General features: G+C 36.0%; 4 protein-coding genes and 1 non-coding gene across 6 annotated transcripts; 4 read left to right on the top strand and 1 right to left on the bottom strand.

Annotated features, from left to right (window-relative positions):
- LOC18782819 (lisH domain and HEAT repeat-containing protein KIAA1468) lies at window positions 448-11,447 on the top strand. Of its 2 annotated transcripts, none has more exons than XM_020559694.1 (20): window positions 448-922; window positions 2,833-2,985; window positions 3,452-3,630; window positions 4,681-4,788; window positions 5,704-5,874; window positions 5,958-6,524; window positions 6,777-6,851; window positions 7,405-7,533; window positions 7,620-7,694; window positions 7,789-7,998; window positions 8,213-8,365; window positions 8,464-8,678; window positions 8,852-8,969; window positions 9,060-9,192; window positions 9,270-9,465; window positions 9,553-9,658; window positions 9,746-9,886; window positions 9,978-10,101; window positions 10,204-10,317; window positions 10,700-11,447. In XM_020559694.1, the coding sequence occupies exons 1-20, from the start codon at window positions 724-726 to the stop codon at window positions 11,059-11,061; spliced, it is 3,528 nt and encodes a 1,175-aa protein (XP_020415283.1). In that variant the 5' UTR covers window positions 448-723; the 3' UTR covers window positions 11,062-11,447. The 2 variants fall into 2 exon arrangements, with proteins under 2 accessions (XP_020415283.1, XP_020415282.1); XM_020559693.1 differs by having other exon boundaries at window positions 450-922; window positions 3,440-3,630.
- Window positions 13,867-16,258, bottom strand: LOC109948092 (zinc finger MYM-type protein 1-like). Its single transcript, XM_020560015.1, has 2 exons — window positions 14,357-16,258; window positions 13,867-14,250 (listed from the first exon to the last, which is right to left on the bottom strand). The coding sequence occupies exons 1-2, from the start codon at window positions 16,256-16,258 to the stop codon at window positions 13,867-13,869; spliced, it is 2,286 nt and encodes a 761-aa protein (XP_020415604.1).
- On the top strand, window positions 21,019-21,663 carry LOC109948254 (non-specific lipid-transfer protein 2-like). Its single transcript, XM_020560665.1, has one exon. It carries the CDS (start codon window positions 21,071-21,073, stop codon window positions 21,365-21,367), a length of 297 nt encoding a protein of 98 aa, XP_020416254.1. The 5' UTR covers window positions 21,019-21,070; the 3' UTR covers window positions 21,368-21,663.
- Window positions 23,157-23,732, top strand: LOC18783057 (non-specific lipid-transfer protein 2). Its single transcript, XM_007217136.2, has one exon. It carries the CDS (start codon window positions 23,249-23,251, stop codon window positions 23,543-23,545), a length of 297 nt encoding a protein of 98 aa, XP_007217198.1. The 5' UTR covers window positions 23,157-23,248; the 3' UTR covers window positions 23,546-23,732.
- TRNAV-CAC lies at window positions 24,059-24,132 on the top strand. The gene has a single exon. It is a non-coding gene; the product is annotated as a tRNA-Val (tRNA).

The raw sequence follows: 25,684 nt of genomic DNA, 5'->3' as shown, positions 1-25,684 counted from the left end.
TAATTTTTTACTTTTAAATTTTTTTCTTTTGGCTTTATGAATTTTTATTGTTGTTTTAAAATAAAAAAAAGTTTGATTAATTTATTGCTTTTGTAAAGTCCATGTAAGCATAAAATAGCCCAGGTGTATAAAATTACTTAAATATTTCTGTCACGTCATCATATTTAGACAGAATTTTAGATATAATTAATGATATGGGGTAAAGTAGGTCATCAAATTATGATTAAAGGAGGTAAGTAGACCATTTTAAGTATGAAAGAACAATGTAAGATTTAATTATAGTTTTAGGAGGCATGTAATTAAGCCTATATAAAAGAAAAAAAATTTGTTTTTTAACTATTTCCTCTTTCGGAAGCAACGATAGTTTTATTGGAAGGTCAACTGTTGACCTTTGACAGCGGTGCACCATTTTCCCATGCAAAGTCACACGTGCTGAACGTAACTAACTGAATAAATGTGAATCACTAGATGTACAGCCAATAGCTGAATAGCATAAGATCCACGGTTGAAATGGCGAGAAAGCATGGATCGTAGTACTGATGCGTAGCATCTGATCTCCCACCTTCCTTCGATCCTTCCTCTCAACTCAACGACTCGATCAGGAGGAGGAGGAGCCCCTGAGAAATTAAAGTAATACCAGAGAGAGTGAGTCCCTGAGATCTGCTTTGGTTCAGTGGTTCTTCCATGGCGTTGTGTTAAGGCGGTGGAGACAGTGAGGCTTCGATGGACGTGGAGAGGTCGTCGTTGTGCAATTGCGTTGTGAATTTTCTGCTGGAGGAGAACTACTTGCTCACGGCGTTCGAGCTGCTCCATGAGCTTCTCGACGATGGCAGAGACAACCAGGCCATTCGACTCAAGGACTTCTTCGCTGACTCTTCTCAATTCCCACCCGATCAGATCTCTCGCTTCAACTCTATTCGAGGTTTTTACGATACACTCTCCTACACGCACTTCTAAATCTGTTTGAATTGGTTAATTGAAAATTGTCTTTGTTCTGTTTGGTTGCTGAGAAAATGTGGGGAGCATTAGAGTGGAATTTAGTTTTCTGCTCTGTTTTCTTGGAATTTTCAATGGCATCAAAATGGCGCGCTTGTGATCTTTGATTTGTTCTGCTTTTGAAGGATCCTTCTATCTCTTTTAGAGTTTGGGGGTCAATGAAATTTTTGGCTTCAAAACCTTATTGTTGATGGCATTTTATGTCGAAAATGGAATTTGATTTTGTTACTAGTTAATGAACTGAAGAAGTGTTAGGAATGCTTTCAGTCATGTATCCAAATGGGTTACTTGAACCATCAGATAGCAGCACTTCATAAAGGAGCTGGTATGGCGAATTGAGAAAGCATTTAGTTCAGAAACTTATCAATTTAGTGGAACTATTACTTTCTGCAGAAAAGAAATGACTTAACATATTTCAATAATGCAACCAAAAGTATGAGTATGTTGTGGATGCATAATTGTATTCCCTCTCTTTTCAGCTGCAAGGGCTGAGGTGTGAATATCTGTTTCTTTGTTCTGGAGTCATATAGAGTTCTCTCTCTCTCTCTCTCTGTCATTTCTGTCAAGAGGAACTGTGCTTGCTTCTTGGTTCCCTTTTCGATGGCCCACTTGGATTCTCACTCATAAGAAACCTTATATTTCAACAAAAATAAGATTTGTTAGAATTAGTGTAATGAGTTTTGGTTGCTGAGGTTTATCCTCAGTCAGAGAAACTCAAAGAAGAATATTGAAGGACTCTTTGTTTAACAAGTTTACCACCCCAGCCCCAAGCCAAATTTTACACAGAAAGAGAAGTTTGCAAGATAGGAATCCCATCAATTTTGTGCATGATGCAGCCTGTAAGTGAAACGGTAAAGGGCATCAAGAGGGGAGGGGTGGGGCTAGTGCCATATTCTGGATTTGTGCTTCCAAAGCATCAGAGACTATTTTTAGTGAAAAATGAAAAAGGAAATCTTCGTTTAGAAAAGTGCACAACAGTGGAACAGAAAGCCAATACGGCCTACGACAACAATTTCAACAGCCAAGGAAAACAAAAAAGCCCTAAACTGCAAACATCACACAAACAAGACCAACAAGCCTACTAACAGAAAGTTAAGTTGATGTAGGACAGCATGAACAGAGAGGACAAAATAAAGAGATCCGGACTCACTCTGGCCTTTGGCATCACACCAAAGGTGTCAAGTTGAGAAATTAGAAAAATTCTGGCATCACACCGAAGGTGACTTGGAATCACTCCAAGACAAATTGTTCCACACACAAGCAGGAATTCTCAAGAACTTTTATCTTTCACTAACTCTGATTTTAAGCATACAAAGTAGCCCCTTTTATAAGGTAATTGGTAAATGAATCTGGAAAGGTCCACATTAATACACTTGGGAATTCTAAGGACATAATTATTACACCTAATACATTAATCATGTGACATAGGGAGACTCAAAGACAATAAGCCTGCAGAAATTGCATTTATTATGTAGGAAACGAGAAAGACTCTCCTTTACTAAACTTTGAACTTTGCTCCTGCATTATAAGGGGAAAAAAAGCCTAAATTGAACTTTCTCAATAGCATGGCAGAACTCATTTACAAATGTTTTATCCTAGTTTTCTTTCTCACATCTTAATTGTAGTGATGATGATATCATAATTTCGTAATATGATTTTACTTATCATAGTCTTCATGTCTCTGCTTGATTAACTGATAATTTGAACTTGATAAGGAAAACTTTTTGAACATTTTTAATGCTTGTCAGTCACTCCAGAAATCTCGATACTTAATATTCCCTTTTGGAACATTACTAATGTTTTTTAGCTTTCTACTGCATTCATTTCTTAATGCAGTTGCAGATCCTCAAAGTTTGCTAGAAGAGAAAGAAGCAGTAGAAGAAAAATTAGCAATTAGTGAATATGAGCTTCGTTTAGCCCAAGAGGACATTTTGAAACTGAAGACTGAATTGCAGAAGAAAGCTGAATCACCTGTAAATGAATCAAGAGGTAATTTTTCCATCTGTGCAGAATCTCAAATTGTATTCTTATGTTTGTTTCTGCTTCTAATATGATACATCTTTCTGTATCCACTATGATTTGTTAGCTCAATAATTTCTACTTAGTAACCAGCATTTATAAAGAATCGATGCCTTATGGTTATTAAATCATTGAACATATCTTGTCATGAAGACCGACCATAAAGCCATATCCTGAACACGGACATCCTTGCCTGTTCTTAGTTGTACTGGATTTCAGTTTTCTAGAAAACCATGCTAAAAATGCATGTCAATGCTGGAGACTTACCCCTTTGTTTTTTTGCCTCTTGCTGATTCATTGAAGTTGTATTTTTGAGAATCAACATTAGATCTATAAACAGTGGAAAACCAGAGATACACTGTATATACAATAGTTTCTTTACTAGTAAAGCACAAAAGATTTTGTTCCATGACTTTCTCCTCAGGTTTGGATTCAGGTTCAAATTCCAGTGTTTCTGTAAATAATGGACCACAATTTCAGCGGCAAAAGAGAGATGTTTCCTTCTCTCATTTGGGTCCATTGAAAGATAATGAACGCAGAGATCTTAACTGTGCTGTAAAAGAATATTTGCTTATAGCAGGGTACCGGCTTACTGCAATGACGTTTTTTGAGGAGGTATGGATCACTATAAATGCTTAGTTGTCTTTTTCTCTCGTTGCCTATAATGTCTTGTTTTCTTCCTATCCTTTTTATCCTCAGTATTTATATAGGAGACGGGATGACTTCTTATTTGTGACACACACGCTTATTGAAGTCAACTACCATTAGTATTTTATTGGCCCCGAATTGTAAACAGGTGGTCTTGCTAGGGGAACTGGACAACACATATAAACAAATTGTACTGGATTTTATATGTACGTGCAAACTAAATTAGAAGCATATTGCAATTAGAATTCTACATTAGTTAGAAATATTTTGTTTCCTAGGGGTTTTAGTTGTTGAGTTTGGTGTTAAAGTTTATTGGGTTATTGATACTTCCTTGTAGAGATTTAAAATATATTTGTTTTGTTTTGAGGTCCATCTTGTTGGTGAGGCACATGATTTCCACCTTAGTCCTTTTGGAAGACAACAACTGATTTGGCGGAGGTGTCTTGAGAGTATTGAAGATGACAAACTAGTTATATGTTTAATTATCACTTGGTGTAATACCTTCTCTATCTCTTTCTTTGACTTAACGATGATGAATAACTAGTTATACTTTATAAAAAAAAAATTATGTTGGTTAAGCTTAAAATTACTGTCGTGAGTGAAGAACCCCGTAGCGCTCATGGATTAAAACTTCCTGCTCACGGATTGAGTTGCTTGTTATTTAAGTAATGGAAGCTTTCTAACATTGTAACAGCAGCAGGCTTAATTTATTTTATCAATAAAAAAAGCAAATAGGTTTTAGAAAAACAAGTTCTAATAAAAAGAAAATTAAAACGTTTTACTAGATAGGATTTGATTTTGATCTGTTTATTGCAGTAAGCAGTGGCATTGAACAAATTTTTTAGGAATTATGCCACTAGGTTGACCTATTTGGAGGCCCATTAGATTTCTAAACCTTTGCATCAGGTGAATGTTGTGTGATTGTCACTTTGTGTGTGTGGCTATGTTGACATGTTATCATACCCTGTTTGACTAATCTTCAAATGTTTTGATAACCAATCAATACATTCTCCCCAGGTCACAGACCAGAATCTAGATGTTTGGCAGGACTCACCTGCATGCGTGCCAGATGCTTTGCGCCATTATTATTATCAGTATCTTTCGTCCACTACAGAGGCTGCTGAGGTATTTCTTGAAACATGTGATGTTGGAAAGTGCTGAAATCTATAAAAATTACATCTTTTACCATGCTTCACCTAGCTTGTTAGACAGGGGCTTCAAAGTTTTGCAGAACTTCTGCTTTCTTACACCTGGCCTGTGGCATGTTTTCTGTATGTTTTAATCACTCAGGGAGCAGAAATAGGCTTAATATTTAGAATGCAGTTATTCATAAATAAGTCTGTAAACGTAATGCCTTCTACCACTCTTCACCAAGCTTGTTGGAGAAAGGATTCAATGTTGTTCACCTTGCCTCTGCTTTCTTGCACCTGAACTGTGGCCTGCGGCATGTTTGTTGTATGCTTATCACTCGGTGGAGGACAAATAGGCTTAGTTAATTGTAATTAAATTCATATGATTGTTTGGTTGTTATATAGAAAAATAAAAATGATTAAGAGACGTTTCTGCATATCCTTTAAAATATAATCATGCAGCATCATAAATTAATGTATCATTAAATGCTGAGTGTTGCTAATTCTATCAAATAATCCTGGTTAAGCACTTTGGAAATCTGAGATTACTAGCACAACTAAACCCATCTCTTTTACTTTGCGATGTCTTAAACAGATTAGTTTTTTTATGCAAATTATTTTTCTAAAACCTTGGGCAATGAGCATATTGATTTGTAGATCTGTGGGCTGACATTTTTTCCCCTTATGTTTGCTCATAAATAATTTATCAATGTGCACAGTGCTTTTCCTTAGTGTTTGCTTCTGATTGCAACAATTCTTGTTATGGATACTTACAGTGTAGATTTGAATACCTAGATTGCCTTGATGCTTCTTGAGTCTTAAAAAGTTACTTAGTTACATTATTGATACTTGTGAATTCTACTTTTTGCTTTTCCTAAATTCAACATAAATAATAATTTTCTATGTTTAGGAGAAAATTACCATGCTACGAGAAAATGATTCGTTATCGAAAGAAAAAGAGACTTTGTATCATGAAAAGCTGTGCTTGCTTAAAAACAAAGATTTGGCTGAAGGTCAAATCAGTACACTAAACAAATCATTGGAAGGTCTGCAGAAGGACGTTAAAGATAAAGAGAACCTTGTAAGCCCCCTTACTACACTGCATTCTGAGCTTCTATCCAATGAAGATTCATATGTAAGAAAATAACACACCCTTTGTTTCAGGTACAGAATTTGAAGCAGTCCCTGGAGCACCAAAGGAAGGAGCTCAATGATTGTAGAGCTGAAATCACTGCTTTGAAAATGCATATTGAAGGATATCGTTCTGGACGGAATACGGTAGCTGCTGAAGCTGAACATGTCCAATCCCTGTCCTTGGAAAGATACAAGGAAGAAGTCAAATCACTGCAGATGGAACTAGAAAGTTTAAAATCCAAACACGCAAAAGCTCCTGATTTTTCAGATTCCACCAATTCTGAGAAAGAGTCTGCGCAAATGGAAGAAAAAGTCGTTGTCATGGATGAAGATAAAAGTCTAATCCCGCATCCAGTTGATGTAGTATCAAGAGTTGTGGAAAAGGAAGATGATCAATCTCTGCCTGCTCGAACTTTTGATGACAATATAGTTACACCTAAGGAAATTCCACAAGAGTTTTCGGTGGCTCCTTTGAATGATAGCAGTACCTTGGTCAATGATGAAAGCGTCTCCAAACAAAATGATGAACCATCATCCGGCGGAAGGCTACATCTAACGTCAGAGGATCTTAGTGCTGGAATTGTTTCCGAGAAAAGGGCAAGTTCCTTGTACCTTTCTTTTAGGGCATCAAAGCCTTTACTGCTGGACTGGATCAGAAATGTTTTTCTTCTTCCATGGTTGGCTGGGGGCATCCCTTTTGTTTTTTGTTTTTTGTTTTGGATGGACGCCCATCTAAATTCTAAATAATAGAACTTCTTAGATATAATGATTTTTAAAAGCTTTGGAATCCTGCCCGTCCCCTCTGTTTCTTATTTTTTTTCTTTTTAAGTTATGCTTGTACTTTGACAGGGCCTAGAGACCATTCAGATCCTTGCTGATGCTTTGCCCAAGATTGTTCCTTATGTTTTGATCAACCATCGTGAGGTTTGGTTCTTCCTTTCTTTTCATAATATACATACATGCATATACACACACACACACGCGCGCATACATATATATATATATATATATATATGTATATGTACACATGTATATTTATATATGTTATAGAGTTCTTAATTGGACAAGACGCTCATTCTTTAAGAGAGAACAGACGGGTTAAGAAAACCTCACTTCTGCTCAATTTTCTTCAGCTTTGTTAGCCATTTATTGACATGGTCGATTACTTTTAGATGTAGAATCACTATTTAGAGCTTAGGTTTAGGTTTTAGTCATGGATTATCTTGTCATTTAGATTTTAGGTTCTGAAGGGTCATTCTATATCCTAAAGAATCAACCCTGTCACTATAATGGAATAAAGTTGAAAAACTTGAGAGTACATGAGATTTTCTAGATGCGATCATCCTTTAAGAAAGAACAGACATTGTGCAGAGAGAATCTCACATATATTATATGTATGTGTATGTATTTCTATAAATATGTATCATATGTATGTATATGGATCTTTAAAGAGCTTATTGGTATTATGTATTTACAGGAGCTTCTTCCCCTGATCATGTGTGTGATTGAGCGCCATCCAGATAGTAACACTCGAGATTCCTTGACCCACACATTGTTTAATCTAATCAAACGTCCAGATGAGCAACAAAGAAGAATTATAATGGATGTAGGCTGTTAGTCGAAGTACTTCATTTATTTGTAAATAGCTGCTTTGTTTTTGACTTGTTCCTGAATCTTCTAACTGGATTTCAGGCATGTGTTACCCTTGCTAAGAATGTAGGAGAGATGAGAACAGAAACAGAATTGCTTCCCCAGTGTTGGGAACAAGTAAGTTTGAGCCTAAATCTTGTAGGGGTGGTCATCTTTAACCATTCTGTCATTTTGAAAGCTTTGACGGATTTCTCTGGTTTATGGGTTGCAGATAAATCATATGTATGAGGAGCGCAGGCTGCTAGTTGCTCAATCATGTGGACAGCTTGCAGAATTTGTCCGGCCTGAGATTCGTGATTCTCTTATTTTGTCTATTGTTCAGCAACTCATAGAAGATTCTGCAACTGTTGTCCGGGAGGCTGCTGCACATAATCTTGCATTGCTGCTTCCACTCTTTCCGAACATGGACAAATATTTCAAGGTCAGCCTCACTAATATGCTTCAGAGGCTCTCATGGAGAGGAATTCTGACTTGACAGAAATGGCTACAATGTAAGCTCTAGAATAGGTTGATGGAACATCGTCTAGGGAATGGAGACTTTCTCCTTATCATGACATGATAAATGACAAGAAAGATGTATAAAGTCGATAAGGATACTTTTCTCCATTATTTTACTGTATTTTATTTATTTATAGGTTGAGGATTTGATGTTCCAATTGGTATGTGATCCTTCTGGAGTGGTGGTGGAAACTACACTTAAGCAGTTAGTTCCTGCAGTAAACAAGTGGGGAAACAAATTAGACCATATTTTAAGAGTTCTACTCTCTCACATATCAAGCTCTGCTCAGGTATGTTTTTGTTTAACTATATTTTCTCATTCATGATTGAGGTAATCTATTCCTTGTTTGTAATAGTTTCTTTTATTTACATCATTGTGAAATTGCAGCGTTGTCCTCCCCTTTCGGGAGTTGAAGGGTCCGTGGAGTCACATCTTCGTGTTTTAGGTGAACGAGAACGCTGGAATGTTGATGTTCTACTACGGATGCTAATGGAAATGCTTCCTTTTGTGTACCAGAAAGCAATTGAGATGTGCCCAATTGCTTCTGATACTGAAACAACTGGGACAATATTTTCTACATCTTTCCTTGAATTGTATGCAAGGTAAGGTCCATTTTTCTTCTTCAACTTTAATTATCTCATATTTCTTTTGAGTTCCTCTTATATCTTCTGACAGAGCATAACCTTTTGACTTTTTGTATTGAGATAATGATATTGATAAATGGGAAAGACTTGTTTACTATAACTGCTTATAATAAATTTTATTATCTGGGTAGGGGACATGCTCAATTGCCTGCATTTGAGTGGCTGCATGTCGACTGTTTTCCTGCTTTGATACAGCTTGCCTGCTTGTTACCTCCAAAAGAAGATAGTTTGCGAAACCGAACCACCAAGGTAACTTCATTCTATCTTTTATGGATTTTAATATTACCTCATTAACAGTGCTTCTATGAATCGTTTCTGACCTAGATGTTGGTAATGCAGTTCCTGTTGGCTGTATCAGAACACTATGGGGATTCTTATTTGACACACATAATGCTGCCTGTATTCCTGGTAGCCACTGGGGATGACGCTGAGTTGACATTTTTCCCATCTGCAATCCATTCCAGAATCGAAGGTAATGGCACGGAAATGTTTTAAAACCTTTTCACACCAGTGTGCGATCTTTAATTGTGGCTATAATTTACATAACAGGTTTGAGACCAAGAACGGCTGTGGCTAAGAGACTGGCTACTATGTGTGTCTTACCTCTTCTCTTAGCTGGAGTTTTGGGTGCCCCTAGTAAGCATGAGCAGTTAGTGGAGTACCTAAGAAAGCTATTAGTTGAAGGTGTGACAAATCAGTCTACAAAGTGCAATGCTGAGATTGTTGATGCTGTTCGCTTTCTTTGGTTAGTAAAGTAATAAACACCCTTTGAAAACTAATTTTTCTTAATTATAAGTTATTTCTTACTGATTGGCCTTTTTCCATAATGCAGCACTTTTGAAGATCATCATGGTATGATATTTAACTTACTATGGGAAATGGTTGTCAGCTCCAATATAGATATGAAGATCAATGCTGCCAATCTGTTGAAAGTCATTGTAAGTTTAGCCATTCTCTTGGAGTACTCATTTCTTCATGTGTCTGACTTTAAAACCAACAATTAATTGACTGCATCCATTTAATAGGTTCCATATATCGATGCAAAAGTTGCATCTACTCATATTTTGCCTGCCCTAGTTACTTTGGGCTCTGACCAAAACCTGAGTGTGAAGTATGCAAGCATAGATGCCTTTGGAGCTGTGGCCCAACATTTTAAAAATGATATGGTACAAATCTTTTTCCTTCTGCAATCAACAAATTAGCTATCTTAATGGAACAGTTTTCGTTCATCTGGCTGATTCAATTGAAACCTCCCAGATTGTTGATAAGATACGTGTTCAAATGGATGCGTTTCTTGAAGATGGATCACATGAAGCTACCATTGCTGTGGTTCGTGCATTGGTGGTTGCTGTACCACATACAACGGATAGACTTAAAGATTATATCCTTTACATACTTACTGAAGAATTATAATTAGCACATATCATTGTGCAATTTTCTACTGGATCCACTTTTTAATTGTCACTTCTTTAACATTATATACATCTTTTATCCAAGATTTTTCAACTTACAGCCACTCCGCCTGCAAGTGACTTGATGCGCCGTCGTGAGAGAGCCAATGCATTTTGTGAAGCAATTCGTGCTCTGGATGCAACAGGTTTGCTTCTTCTTCTTTTTTGGCAGACCAAAATGTTATTTTTGTTGTGTTGGTGTATATTTCACTTCCTTTTCTGTTTCACAGACCAGAATTTTATGGTGTTTATTTTATTGCTGGTTTTACATTTTCTAACGAACTAATAAGGAACCAAAAGTAGGGGAGAAAGCATGTGTAAAAACAGATGGTTCCCTGACAACTACCACCTTTGCCAGATTTCCTAACTTTAGCTTTCCCAGAATTCTAAGCTAGTTGGAATTATGTGTGCAGACTTTTGTTAACCTAAAATTATGTTATATTGTCAGCAAAGTTTTGCATGGATTTATTTTTCAAGTTTTTAAATGTGTTATTGATATCAAGTGGCAAATGTGTTTAATTAATACAGATGTTTCAGCAAATAGTGTACGGGATTTCCTCCTGCCTGCCATACAGAACTTGTTGAGAGACTATGATGCGCTGGATCCTGCACACAAGGAAGCCCTTGAAATTATAATGAAGGAGAGATCTGGTGGAACTTTTGATACTATTAGTAAGGTGATGGGTGCTGGGCTTGCATCATCTGTGACTAGTTTCTTTGGCGAAGGTGGGTTACTGGGCAAGAAAGAAAATGTTGAGCTACCACCAGAGCCAGTTGAATCTCCGAAGGCTGCACCAATGCCACCAGTCGAAGACACTAGGTTAAGGCGCATCATGCGTGGACATTTCACTGACATGCTCAGAGGCAAAGCAAAGGGCGATGAAACTTAGAACCAATAAAGTTGAGTTGTTACTGAAAGGGGTGGCAGAGTATATTTTGCATCCCGCCATCTCAGGTGAAGATCATTTTGTTCTCAATATCAAGGTTGTGGTCTGCTGAAAACAAGGAATTCTTTATTTTTCGGTGTCGTAGGAAAAGGGGTTTAAGAAGGGAAGAGCAAATTTGTACTGCATTTTTATTGTTCTGGTTCTTTAGTGTAGAAATTGGATTGATCAACCATTTGAATTTAGTGGATAGTTCGGAACACATCATCTTGATCCTGAGCTCTTTGCTGTTGCTGGCGGTTATGTAAACCCAGGCTGCATGTTTTATACCTTTGATAAGTTGTATACCCTAATTTCATAATAATAAAGTCGTTGTTGAGTTTCAAATTTGACGAGTTTATCTTCACCTCACGGTCCTCACCTCAATGTGTCTACTAGTGGTCTAGTTCCTAGTTTGACCCTAGCTTGCTTGGCTAATTCAATAAAAGGTTTGTTGATTTGTTTACACATATATTCTTTCTATACGAATGTTATGGCAAACGAAGGGAACTATTCACATAAAATGTGTTTTAACTACTTGAGCTACAAGTTGATTGCTTTGTTTATGTTTTCGTAATTGTGTCCCGATTTTAATTAAGAGGATGTTTTTCTGCTGGTCATATTATCGTTAGAGGAAACTTAGCAAGCGTTGTAGAACGCAAATTTTTAATTTTTTTCCATCAACAATTGCACTTAAATATTTGTCTCATATTATAGCCAATCCCATTACTCATTACCTAATATATCCATTTATACTGTATTTAAGAGAATTATATCGCTAATTACAACAAATAGTTTTTTTTTTTTATATTTAATTTATAAATATAATGTAATCTAAAATCTAATGTTAGACTTTTAACTCCTTACAAACTCACTTTTTCTCCCGCATTCTAAGGGCTTGTTTGGTACCCTATTAAAAAAAAGGAACTCAAAATTCTTTATTTTTTTAAAAAGGAACTCAAAATTTCTCTCTCACTCCCTTATCTGTGATCTACACAACCATAGCATGCGTCTATATGTTTAGTATTACCTTTGAAGTAAACAAACCTCACATCACAAGCACTGGCGGACCTACACATAAGTAAGGAGGTGTATCTCTATTTCATACATCCATGATCTTTAATCCCCTTATTTGGCATCTGTCCTTTCTTAGTTTCTCAATTTATAATTTAATTTTGTTTTATGAAGATTTCACGTTTATTTATTCAAAGTTTCTCTCTTCCCTATCGATCAATGTAGATGGGTTCATGGACTCGCACTTGGATTTCCGTCACATATTTTTAGCCTTTTAATTATTGCCCCTCCCCTAAAAAAATCTTGGATCCACCAGTGATCACAAGCATTAAAATTTCCAAAATAAAGATAATTTCATGTTTTCATTCCAAGCAATAACCAACTTCAAATTTTCTCTAATATGGTAATGGACTCGCATTAATTAGGAGCTCTCTTTTTTCAAGAAGACTCACATTAAATTAACATCATACGTATTTTATAGTCACATTAATTATTCTCATGTTGACTGATAAGACCACTGGTCAATGTGAGACCCTTGACCCTAGAGGGTGCACGGTTACAAGAATCAAAATGAGGTATTGAAGAACAAAAAGTTATGCCATATTGTTATAAAATAACTAGAATATGTGCCATAAAGTAAAGTAGATGAGATATAATATTTAACGAAGTTCGGCTATGCCTACGTCTTCGGAGAGCAGCAACAGTAACTTTTGCACTATGTAAAATAATAGAGCTACAACTTTAGTGTTTACAATATATGTGGCTCACTGATTTTCTCTCTTGGAGAATTTCTCTCTACTCTCTTTTCTCTCCACTCACTCACCCTCTTTCTTTCTTCTCTTCTTTCTCTTTGAGCTCTCTCTCTTCCTTCTCTGATGGTGGTATGTAAATGCAAGGCTAGAATAATGCCTTATTTATAGGCTGAGGAAATGATGCCTGTGAGTGTGCATGTGATAAGCCTCCAAACAACTTTGCTTAATTTCTTTGTGGGCCCCATAAATGTGGGCTCCACATGTTTATTCTTTACAACACAGATGATATACTTTGATTTATGGGAGCTTTAGTTTAAGACCCAATAATGGGGCTTAAAATAGCAGAAAACCCAACCCTCTAGAAATTCAATTAAAAAACCTAAAGCCTATTTTCAAACACAAAACAACATTCAAAACACCTATAAATTACAAAATTACCACCAATAGAAGCCCAACCTAACCCAAACTAAATTACAAGAGTGCAAGAATTCTACAGTTAGGGCCTTATATATGGCCCTTAAGTGAGGCCCTATCTTTTAACAGTTGGATCAAATTGGTTAGCATGATTCAACGGTTAAAAAATATAGCCTCATCTAAGGGCCATATATTGAGTTTCAAAAACCCATGATGAATCATGCCACCAACTTTTATAATCAAGCCCATACCCAACTTTAAAAAACCCAAACCACAACATAGCCCAAACATGAAGAAAAAAAAAAAAAAAGCAACACAAAACAAAAGAACCCAAACAAAGATTCATATAGAAATGGAAATTATTTTAAAAAGGGCAAGTTTAAAAAATAAAAATAAATTAAGGGCTGTTTGGTATTCTACTAAAAAATCATGATTCTTTTACAAAACATGAGTTTTCAAATACAAGCAGTGGTGGATCCAGGATATTTCCTTCCAGGGGTCAATGTCTAAAGGTGAAAAAAATTTATACAAAATATACTCATAAAAATGAAACGATAATATTAGAATTCATAATTCATAGAAAAAAACCACATTACAATTGTCCACGACGAGTTTTCATATTCTGAAAACGTAGCATTATAGTTTCATTATCAATACAAGCAAACACATCTTTCTCAATATAAACAAGTAAACTATCACTCAACCATTGATCTCCCATTCGGTTGCGAAGTGGACCTTTCACAATATTCATAGCAGAAAATGCTCTCTCCACAGAAGCAGTTGTAACCGGTAAAGTTAAGGCTAATCTGAGAAGCAAATAAACATAATTATATGTTCTATGCAACCCTTTCTCCACCATTTTTCTTGCAAGGCTATCAATCCCTTTCAATTGAGAAAAATCAGTCATCGTACGCATATGAGTAATATAAATCTCAAGTTGATCTTCAAGTGCCAAGAGATCTCGGGAATTTAAAATCTTGAGGATAAAATTCAGCAAAACGAAGTAGCTTTTGTTTGTCAAAAGCTATGAATGAATCATCTGGACTCAAACATGTCAAACAAAGAAGTAACTCAGTATTTACCTCACTAAAGCGACGATTTAATTCCGCAAGTTGCCACTCAATGATTTGAATAAAGATGTCCACACGATAATGATGGAGGTGTGTTATTATAGGAGCTCTCCGATGTGATCTCCATTGAGCTACATATGCATCATCCATGTTTGGAACCAAGATATCATGTTTGGCACAAAAGGAAGATACTTGATCAAGCAAGGCTTCAAATGCATTCTCTCTCATGTGTTGTAGTTGGTCCTTGCAAACTTTGACTAAAGTCATTGCATTCTCAATATCTTGGTCTTTCCTCTGTAATGCTTGTGACAAGTCATTTGTGGCTCCCAATATAGATCTCATGAAAAATAGGTGAAATACAAACTCAAAAGATTGTATTTCTCTCAATGACCTATTTACTTCACCTAGATTATCAGTGGAGCCATCCTCAATAATAAATTTGAAAACTTTCACCACAGATTTAAACATGGAAATGATACTAAGTAATGTACCATAATGTGAGTTCCAACGTGTATCACCGGGACGCTTGAGACAAGTTTCTTGATTTAAGCCTCGCCTTGTTGGAAAAGTATCTTTTTCTAGAGCTTCCGTAACATCCTTTTGTAGTTGATCTCTAAGAATGTCACGACGCTTGCACGATGCTTCAACAATATTAACCAAGCTATTGCAAGATGTGAAGAAAGTGGCAATATCAGCATTTCCCTTTGCCACGGCCACAAGAGCTAATTGAAGTTGATATGCAAAACAATGAATATAATAGGCACAAGGATTTTCTCTCAAAATCTGTGTTTTAAGACCATTGAACTCACCCTTCATATTACTAGCTCCATCATATCCTTGTCCTCTTAGCATGGAAATGCTCAATTCCTCTCTTGCAAACAATGTGTCAATAGCCTCCTTGAGTGAGTTTGATGTAGTATCGCTAACATGTTGAATGCCCACAAACCTCTCAATTACATCCCCACTTTTGTCCACATAACGAAACACCACCGCCATCTGTTCTTTTACTGACACATCACGTGATTCATCAACTAATAAAGAGAAGAATGCACCATCCATATCCTTGATGATTTTCTTAATAGTTTCAGTGGCACAAGCATTCACAAGATCTTTTTGAATTGTTGGAGCTATTAACTTGAGATTCCCGGGAGCATTTTCTAACACAACGGCCTTCACTTTCTCATCATGATCAGCAAGAAACTGTAAGAGCTCTAAATAATTCCCCTTGTTGCTTGAAGTGTCACTCTCATCATGCCCACGAAAAGGAAGACCTTGTCTCAATAAAAATCTCACATAATCAAGAGAAACTGTCAAGCAAATACGATAATCAATACGAGCTTGCTCTGATTGCTTTATCAAAACTGTTCGGATGTGTTGCTTTTGATTCATAAGATCCACACAATACTGTCTAGATTGATTATGAACACTTCCAACAGGTCCAACATGTTGCCTAATTTTATCTTTCTTCTTCCAATTCCTAAAACCCATCTCTGTGAAGGCGTCGCTACACCCTTGACCAATTCTGAAATTGGATTTGAAGAGATAACAATAAAGGCAAAATGCAGCATCTTTACTAATACTGTATTCCAACCAGTCAAACTCATCAAACCACTTGACATTAAAGAGTCGATCATACCCTGAAAGATCAGTTTGTGGAAATGTGTGATCCTTGGGCTGACATGGACCCTTTTGTAGATATGCTCTTCGAACTTCGTCTCTAATGTTAGGATCATAATCCAACATTTGAGGTCGAAGTCCAGGGTCTGCAATAAGATTAGTTAAGATATCTTGCAACTCACTTTCTTTCGAACTATCTACATCTCTAGAAATATCCACATCTCTCGAACTCGAACTACCCACATTATCCGAACTAGAAGTAGTTGATGCGAACCTTCTCTTAAAGTATCGTTCCATAACTGTATTGGTAGAAATAACCAATCAAACATCAACAATATTAAAAAGCCATAACTTATGCAAACTAACCAAAATAAAATCCAACAACTAATCAAATTTACCAATTATTATCTAACATAAAACACTAATTTATTCAAACAAACTAACCAAAACTAGAAGCCCTTAATTTATTCAAACTAACCAAGAGATATAATCTTACATAAAAGTAAAATCCTAATTTATTCAAACTAACTAACCAAAATCAAAACCCCTAATTAATTGAAACTAACCAAGATAATCATATAATCTAACATAAAAATAAAACCCTAATTTATTCAAACTAACTAGCCAAAACCTCTAATTTATTCAAACTAACATAAAAGCCCTAGTTAATTCAAACTAACAAACTAAAATAAAATCTCAACAACAAACAACAACAACAACTAATCAAGAAAAACACTAACATATAAGAATCTTTACTAATTAATTAAAGCATAAAGAAAATAGGATAACATACTTTCAAACTAACTAACCAAAATCAAAACCCCTAATTAATTGAAACTAACCAAGATAATCATATAATCTAACATAAAAATAAAACCCTAATTTATTCAAACTAACTAACCAAAACCAAAACCTCTAATTTATTCAAACTAACATAAAAGCCCTAGTTTATTCAAACTAACAAACTAAAATAAAATCTCAACAACAAAAAACAACAACTAATCAAAAAACACTAACATATAAGAATCTTTACTAATTAATTAAAGCATAAAGAAAATAGGATAACACACTCTCAAATTTGAGTGATAAATCCACCTTTGAAATCAAATTGAATTTTGGAGGCACTTATTCAATTTTCTGCTGCCCAGTGCCTACCGCCGACGCCACTTTACTGCCTCCACCGACTGATTTGTGAGGGGGGAGGGAAAGCCACCATTGAATTGGATTGGAGGTTGGTTGTTTTAGTTGGGGTTGGAATTTAGGTTAGAGAATTTGATATTGAGAAGAAGAAATGGGTTTTGAAACTGATGGGTATCGGGCTGCTGTGCTGCTGTTTTGTTTTGTTTTTTTTTTTTAACCTGTGCCAAAATGACGTCGTTTTGGCCAGGTGTTATTAAAAAAAAAAAGTATAAGTGAAACGACGTCATTTTGAAGAATAGCGCGCAAAAGAAAAAACCTTAAGTGCAACGACGTCGTTTCGACGTCGAGGGCGCAAAAAAAAAAAACCACTTAAATGAAACGACGTCGTTTTGACGTCGACCAAACAAAAAAAAAAAGATGCGCGCTGCGCGCTGTGCGCAAGCTCTCCACAGCTGCACAACAGCACAAGAGTTTGCCCCATTGGGGCATTTCATCGAACACCTTGCGAGGGTCAATTTGGGCGGCTCTAATGGAGGATTTCAGAGGTTGCAGGGGTCAATTGACCACCCTTGCTCCTCTGTGGATCCGCCCCTGAATACAAGATTTAAAAATTTGTTTGGTATTAAACTTCATACCTATTTTTAAGATCTTAAAACTTGTTCCAATTAATTATTATTATTTTTTAAAGCAGAGAAGAAGCCCAGGACCTCTATTTCTACCTCTTTCTTTATCTGATGAACTAACAAAAATTAGAGTTGCCGAGATCTGGGTTGTTGACATCGTTTTCTTTCATTAGAATAGTCTCGATTTCGCCGTTCCAATCTGGGGTGAGTTCAATGGAGCCTCCTCCACCGTTGATGAGAGAGAGAGAGAGAGAGAGAGAGAGAGAGAGAGAGAGAGAGAGAGAGAGAGAGAGAAAGAGAGAGAGAGAGCTCATCTCTAAATTAAATATCTTCATAATATTGATGCTAGAAGTGGGTCTATAACTAAAAATCTAAGGGCTCATTTGCTTCTTTAAGAAGTACTTCTGCTCATAAGCGTTTCTAACAAAATTGCTTTTATTAGAAAAATCTTGAATTTTCATACAAAAAATCCAATTGCTTTCTGGAAATGCACTTGGGAGTGCTTCTCCAAAAAATGATTCTATGACCCAAAGGTGCTTCTAAACTTTCGTGCCAAACGCTGTCAGAAATATTTTTAGTTGTCATAAAGTATTTTTAACCTTTCCAAATGCATTAAGGGCTCATTTGTGAGTGATTCTGGATAGGCCAAAAAATACTTCTATTGAGAATCACTTATCTAAATAATCACTCTAAGTGGGTTTAAGTGCCTGTTTGGCATAGCTTATTTGGGGTGATAAGTGATTTTAAAAAAAATTTGGGAAGCCTAGCTCGTTTGGTAAACTATGAGAAAATCATTTATTGTTAAAAATTGTTGTGAGAGAAAGCTATAAGGGAAAACAGCTAATGATGTACTTTCATTTTCTGATTATGTAGGAATTAGTTTCGAAGATATGCTAGGCTAAATGATTATGCGGCAATTATTTTCTGATTATGCGAGAATCAGTACCAATAACACTTTTAACAAAAAAATTTACCAAACGCCAAACTACTTTATCTCACAGTTGATTTCTCTCACAGCAAATTTGACAGCGATTATTTTCACAGCACAGCAATGCCAAACTGACCCTAAGTGATTTTATAGAGAAGCACATGAGAGGTGCTTCTGCCCAAAATTATATGGAGAAGCACATAAGAGGTGGTTCTCCCCAAAAATAATTATGGAGCCAGAATCACTTCCAAACGAGTCCTAAAGCGGTATACATGGTCTAAATAGGCCCATCCCACTAGACTAAACTAAGGATTCTAGTAGTTCGTCGCCTCCAAGTAGAGGCCCAATCAGAGGTCAACAAGTAGATATTCATGAGTGCCTTCTGCGTGGCCCATTAGTAATCATACACACCATCTTAATTGGATGATAATCAATATTCACAAGTGGGCTTTGACAATTTGTCGCGTACCAAGCAGTATTAATTTGTACTACATTTTATTGCTCTGGGTTTTTAGTGTAGAACTTATTGGATTGATTAACCAATTGAAATTTAGTCGTAGTTCAGAAAACATCAACTTGATCCTGAGCAGCTGAGCTCTTCGCCATTGCTGGCGGTTATGTAACCAATTGAATTTAGTTGTGGTCTAGTTCCTAGTTTGACCCTAGCCTGCTTTGCTAATTCAATGAAAGGTTTATTGGTTTGTTTATACATATATTCTTTATACACGAATTATATCACAGAATTTAACCACTTGAGCTCAAGCTCGTTGCTTTGTTTCGTAAATATGTACAGATTTTAATTTTCCGACCCTGCGCCTTAATTTTAGAGAAGGCCATAGCTTCTCTTCAATTTTGTTTGGTGAAAAGAATTTTGTGTTTTCCACCCCAAAATTCAACCACGTCCTAATAAAAGTCTATTGCTGCTAGTATAATTCCTCTACTTTGGGCAGTTCTCCTCTAACTTGCAAGCCCGATAGCATGAGTTCTTCTGCTTTAAGAATATGTATATTCCACTTTAAAGCAGGTTGTTTTCCACTCAGAGGCACTAATTTCTTTGCAAACTAATAATCATATGTATAGTTAGGGGTCTATCAACTTTCGGTCTCACTTTCTTTTTATTAAGCTTTTTATTATTTTTTATTATTTATATTTACTTCTTTTGGTCTCACAAGCTTTCTACAGTTGGGAAATATTCCTTGTGCATCGTCACATTATCATTAGAGGAAACTTAGAAAGCCTTGAAGCACACAACTTTTCTTTATTTCTTTTCCATCAATAATTACAATTTAATATTTGTCTCATGTCAATCACAATACTCACTACCTAAAATCTTTCACAATGACTTTTTTGTGCTCAGAGAGTCTCAGAACCTCATTTTTAGGTTTTTAAGTGAACGAGACTGCTACTACCTAATATTTCTTCTTCTTTTTTTTCGGTCGTGCACCTAATATATACATTTACACTATCTTGAGAAAATTATATCCCCTTACAATTTACAATAAATAGTTTATTATTATTATTATATGTAATTTAAATTTACTGTTAGATTTTTAATTACCTACAAACCCACTTTTTTTCTTCTCATTTTTCTCACTCCACTATCTTCCACCTACACAACCATAACATGGGTCCCATATTTTTAGTATTATCTTTGAAGTAAGACAAACGTCACACACAATCATTTTCCAAAATAAAGAACCATTTGGCGTTATCTTTGCAAGCAATCTTGTCATGCCACTTCAAAATTTTCTCTGATATGGTAATGGACTCGCATCGAGTAGGAGATCTCTTTTTCAGGAACACTCTTCTGTGGTGTTACTATTAGCTTTTTCTGTGCAGTTTTCCGTGACTCACTTTGTCCTCTCATTACAGAGTGGGTCAGACTGATTCATTGCAATGCGGGACGCTCATCACTAAACTTGTCCCTTGTTTTTTTTCTGCAGCTTAAAGTACTGAGCTCACCTTCCTCGAAGGGAACTTGTGTGTGACACCTCGTGACATGACAACATTTGTATTGGATTTAGCATTAACCACGCCATTTAGAGTTTGATAATATCAAAGAGAGCTTCAATGGAGAGACTCAGAAAAAATAAACACTTTGGATTGTCGATAATATTATTTGTACTTATATTTATTAACCAGTTTTTTCAATACAAAAAAATACTAATATCATCGTTTAAAGTTCAGAATTTAACGTTAACACCATAGGTATTGTATAATTACGTCAACATATCAGGTGGTATTACAATCACGACAAAAAAACTCATGACAATCAGCCACTTAAGCTTTCCCCTCCACCACGGCATTCCCTTCTCCCTTGTATAAATTGTGCAGTAAGGCCCTTCCCAAATGCACCATTCTCTAATCTCTCTCTCTGAATATAAGTAATTAAATAATTAATAGATATAGAATTTTAAGATGATGAAGTTGTCATGCTGTGGTGTGGGGCTCTGTGTTGTGGTTATGATGGCAATGGTGCTAAGTGAAGAAGCAAGGATGACAGAGGCAGTGACATGTAGCCCATTGGAGTTGAGCTCATGCTTGGAACCAATTATGTCAGGGACACCTCCTTCAACCACATGCTGCCAGAAACTGAGGGAGCAGAAGCCTTGCCTTTGTGGATATCTCAAGGACCCAGCCCTCAAGCAATATGTCAGCAGCCCCAACGCCAGAAAAGTTGCTTCCACCTGTGGTGTTCCCTTCCCTCAATGCTAAATTAATTACCAATATTAATCACTCCTTAATTACCAGTATAGTTAAGTAATAAGAATGACGAGTTCATTAATGTCATTGTTCAAGACCAGCAATCATGATACTACCAATTGTGCCCGGAGAATAATGGGATGTATGTTATATGGTTAAACAAAATAAATAAATGTCAGTGTAATTGACTTCTGAAATATGTGGTTTTGCTTCATTCAGCTTGGCTGCTATTTGAATTTCGTTTTTCTTGAAGTCAATGTGGTGGCTCATAGATTAGCTCGATCTTCTGTAACTTTATTTCAAGTGCCAATGTGGTATGGGGACCCTCCCAATATCATCATGATGTCTTAGTTGAAGATCATCCGTAATGTTTCTTTCAATAAATCATTTTTTTTCTTAAAAAAAAACATATATAATATGTGGTTTTAAATGAATTGAAATTTGCATTACCAATTTATTTATTTATGATTAGCATAATATAATAAAATAATAGTAAATTAATTGATCTTTGATCTGAGCATGCAAGAGCTTTGTTGATGTGGTCAGATGAATATCTGAGCTAGAATTGCTGATTTTGTTTATGGGATCTGTTCGAACTTAATTTTTATCCCCTTGACTTAATTATGGTGACCCTCCACCAACCAATGGCTAAGCATTACAATCTAAATATTCAATAATCTAGTTGGAGCACACGAGAAACACAAATCAATTTAGTCTAAATTCCACACTACGGCGATGATGTGGTGGACGGTACTGTTGTCCAGTGAAAGATTAAGCGTTAGGTTAAAGACGATAAAATTAGGGCGACTGTTTGATTATGGTTAAATATGGTGAGTAAGGTGTACTCATTAAAATTACATTTATTTCACAATGCAATATATCATTTTTGGTCATTTTATATTGAGAGTTGATTTCCCCACTTACACTCCCTTTTGCTTTTTAATACTTTTTAATCAATTTTGTTCTTTCTCTTTCCTATTCTATCCTTACTCTACATTAATTTCTTTTTTACTTCACTTTTATATTATTTCTTTTTCTTTATACTTAATTTTCCAACTTGCACTACATTTTCAGTATTAAAGGAAAAAAAAAACTTAATTTCTTACTAGATTAAAGGAAAAAAAAATACTAAAAATAGAGTGCAAGTTGGAAAATTAAGTATAAAGAAAAAGAACTAATATAAAAGTGAAGTACAAAGAAATTAATGTAGGGTAAGGGTATAATAGGAAAGAGAAAGAACAAAATTGATTAAAAAGTATTAAAAAGCAAAAGGGAGTGTAAGTGGAAAAAAAGAAAGTGGGGAAATCATATCCCTTTATATTAGGATAAATTAGTAATTCAATAAATAGTTTAGTATCAAGGTGTACTCGGTTAATTTTAGGGTTCATTTAGTAGCACTCATTCAATAAATAGACATGTAATTAAAAACAAATTGAATCTAATAATTAATGTCCTATAAATAATAAATTGCCTATTTTAGACTTCAGGGACGTAATAGAAACAAGAAATTAAAACAAAAAATAGCACATACACAAATATAACTCAGCACATTAAAAAAGGAGTGTAATTCTACATGGCATGATAATCAAAAGACTTGAATAAACAACAAGTCTTCTACGTGGATTACACCCAACTTCGGTCACCAAAATTCAACTTAAGCCAATTTTTGTAAAAAACTAAATCCCGGTGTGAACGTAATCCTCCCACGTGAGCGAGTGTGTTGAAGAAGACTTACGAAAATCAGCCACTCAGTCTTCCCTTTTCCACCACGGCATTGGCTACTTCCTTCTATAAATTGTGCAGAAGGAGTACTTCCCAAATGCACCATACTCCCTCTCTCTAATCTCTCTCTTTCTCTCTCATAAATTATTAACTAGTGCACATTGAATTAAGATGATGAAGTTGTCATATTCAGGCGTGGCCCTGTGTGTGGTGGTGATGGTGGCAGTGATGCTAAGTGAAGAGGCAAGGATGGCAGAGGCAGTGACATGCAGCCCAGTGCAGTTGAGCCCATGCTTGGGCCCAATAAATTCAGGGTCACCTCCTTCAACCACATGCTGCCAGAAACTGAGGGAGCAGAGGCCTTGCCTTTGTGGATATCTCAAGAACCCAAGCCTCAGGCAATATGTCAACAGCCCCAACGCCAGAAAACTTGCTTCCAACTGTGGTGTTCCCGTCCCTCAATGTTAAATCATTTTCCAATATCAGTCACTTTCTTCTGAATCCTGTTCATCATGAAGAAGCAGTTTTATAATATATATAATTATATGTAATAAGAATGATGACTTAGTTGATGTCTTTCTTCAAGACCAGCAATCATTGTACCATGAGAATACTGGGGTTTTAAATGAATAAAATAAGTTAGCATTTACCAATATATTTGTTTATTTGTTTATTTATTTATTATTAGCATAATATAATAAAAATAACCAATATCCCCAAATTCCTTCATCTTAGATCTGAGATGAATTCCAACCGCACCGCCATTGCGGACTTTCGGTCTCTCTTTTTGGGGTGTCGGTGGGTGGGGCTTGGCTTGGATTTGCTTTTCTCAGTCCAATGACAAAGTGATAAGATTTTGGCCTCTTCCAACTCCGAGGAGGTTAGGCTGGGAGACTAGACTTGACTATAGTATAGTACTAAGATTGGTTACTCACTTGGTTTTACCACTATATTAAATTTGCTAGTTTAATTATCAAAGTTGTCTGGGTGGTGTAGTCGGTTATCACGCTAGTCTCACACACTAGAGGTCCCCGGTTCGAACCCGGGCTCAGACATTTTTTTTTTTTTTTCTGGTTCAAATTTTCTTCTCATTTGTGTTTGACTTTTCTTCTAATTCTGGTGACCTTCCACCGCCAATGGCTAAGCACACTACAACCCAAAAATTTAATGAGTTTTAAATTATATTTTGTTACAAAGAGAAAAAGAAGTTACATTTACAATTTTGCCAGTTTCTTTTCTTTATGTTACTCTGTTTTTTAACAAGGGCAAAACCAGAAATATATATTTTTTTGTTGGAGACCCAATCAGCCATCCCAATTTCTCTGTGGCTTTGGGCCCCTACAGTAACTATCTGAATTCGAAGCCCTAATGGGGCGTGGGAAGTTGGGTCCAAGATGACATCGGAGAGGGCGTTTTGGGGTCCATGGAATTGGACTATGTAGAAGACTACACTGTTGAATTGGTGATAGGGTCGTTGATATTTGATCTTTTGCTTTGGATTGGACACAGTATGTCGTTTTGTTGAATTTGTTGCTCTGTCTTTGTGAATGATCCAAGGAGATTCTGAAAATGAAATTGGGCTGGGGCAAGCCTGATGTTGAAGGGAATGCATTGGAGACTTTGTTTCAAACACCACCTCGTATGGTTAGGGATGGCAACAGGTCGAGAATGACATACCATTGCTAGCCCTAGCTCTGACTCCATCTCTGTTTTAGTGGTTTTAAGGAATCTCCATCTCATCTTCGTCGGGGGCCTATCCTCCATACTCGCCCTGAATCTCCAATTTTTTTGTATAAAAAATATTAATTCTCACATTAAATTATCATTCAATACATTCAATTTAAATATAAAAATCAATATGCAAAATTTCAAAACATGAATCCATTTCGACAATTTATGCTTTGGCAATAGAGGAACTATGTGCGAGCAGCGAACTCCAAGAAGAGGCCTTTATCAATCTTTGATATTCTAAAATCTAACTAAATATATGTTTTCACTGCCTTCACTCTCAAATAGTTTCATGTTTGGAAGACTATAATAAATTATCATATTCTATAATAATTGATCCCTAACAGTTTCTTTGAGAAGAAAGTATTTTTCCAGTTTCAACTCCTTCAACGAAAAGACCTCACCAATTTCGAAAGGGATGCTTCCATTGAGCCGATTTTCACTCAAATCGACATTGCCAAGGGCCTTCAACTCTCCAATAGTCACAGGAATAGGACCAACAAAGAGGAGGAGGAGGAGGAAAAGAGAGAGTGGGAGGGTCAGTGCCATGAAGAGAGAGAGCTATGGGGGAGATTTCTATGAGCTAGGGTAACAAAATATTATATTATACATTTATTAATTTCAAAAGAAACATATAATTATCGGGTTGGGTTCGGGGATGGGAACGTCAATATCATCCCAAGCTCGTATCCGTTGGGAATTTTTAAAATTCGGAGATTCTCATACTCGATCCATATTTGGCCCCTGAAATCTCTCCCCGTTAGGATCAGGGACACAATGTGATTTTCTGCCATTCCTACGTATGGTTTCATGAAAAAGGCTCTTAGCCTTTATTTATTCTAAAAGTCTCTTCTCAATGAATGTTCTTTTTTGGGCTTG

Source organism: Prunus persica, chromosome G3 (assembly GCF_000346465.2).
Source record: "Prunus persica cultivar Lovell chromosome G3, Prunus_persica_NCBIv2, whole genome shotgun sequence".
NCBI classification, from domain to species: domain Eukaryota; kingdom Viridiplantae; phylum Streptophyta; class Magnoliopsida; order Rosales; family Rosaceae; genus Prunus; species Prunus persica.
This window is presented reverse-complemented; position numbering and strand designations above follow the sequence as displayed.

Excerpts from the sequence above, each read along its gene's own strand:
- LOC18782819 (XM_020559693.1), top strand. The coding sequence starts at position 724 with ATGGACGTGGAGAGGTCGTCGTTGTGCAATTGCGTTGTGAATTTTCTG. Across the intron at positions 2,986-3,439 it reads ACCTGTAAATGAATCAAGAG|GTTTGGATTCAGGTTCAAAT; the intron begins GTAATTTTTCCA and ends CTTTCTCCTCAG. Across the intron at positions 8,679-8,851 it reads TTCCTTGAATTGTATGCAAG|GGGACATGCTCAATTGCCTG; the intron begins GTAAGGTCCATT and ends TTATCTGGGTAG.
- LOC109948092 (XM_020560015.1), bottom strand. The coding sequence starts at position 16,258 with ATGGAACGATACTTTAAGAGAAGGTTCGCATCAACTACTTCTAGTTCG. Across the intron at positions 14,251-14,356 it reads TAAATCGTCGCTTTAGTGAG|ATTTTAAATTCCCGAGATCT; the intron begins GTAAATACTGAG and ends TTTATCCTCAAG.
- LOC109948254 (XM_020560665.1), top strand. The coding sequence starts at position 21,071 with ATGATGAAGTTGTCATGCTGTGGTGTGGGGCTCTGTGTTGTGGTTATG.
- LOC18783057 (XM_007217136.2), top strand. The coding sequence starts at position 23,249 with ATGATGAAGTTGTCATATTCAGGCGTGGCCCTGTGTGTGGTGGTGATG.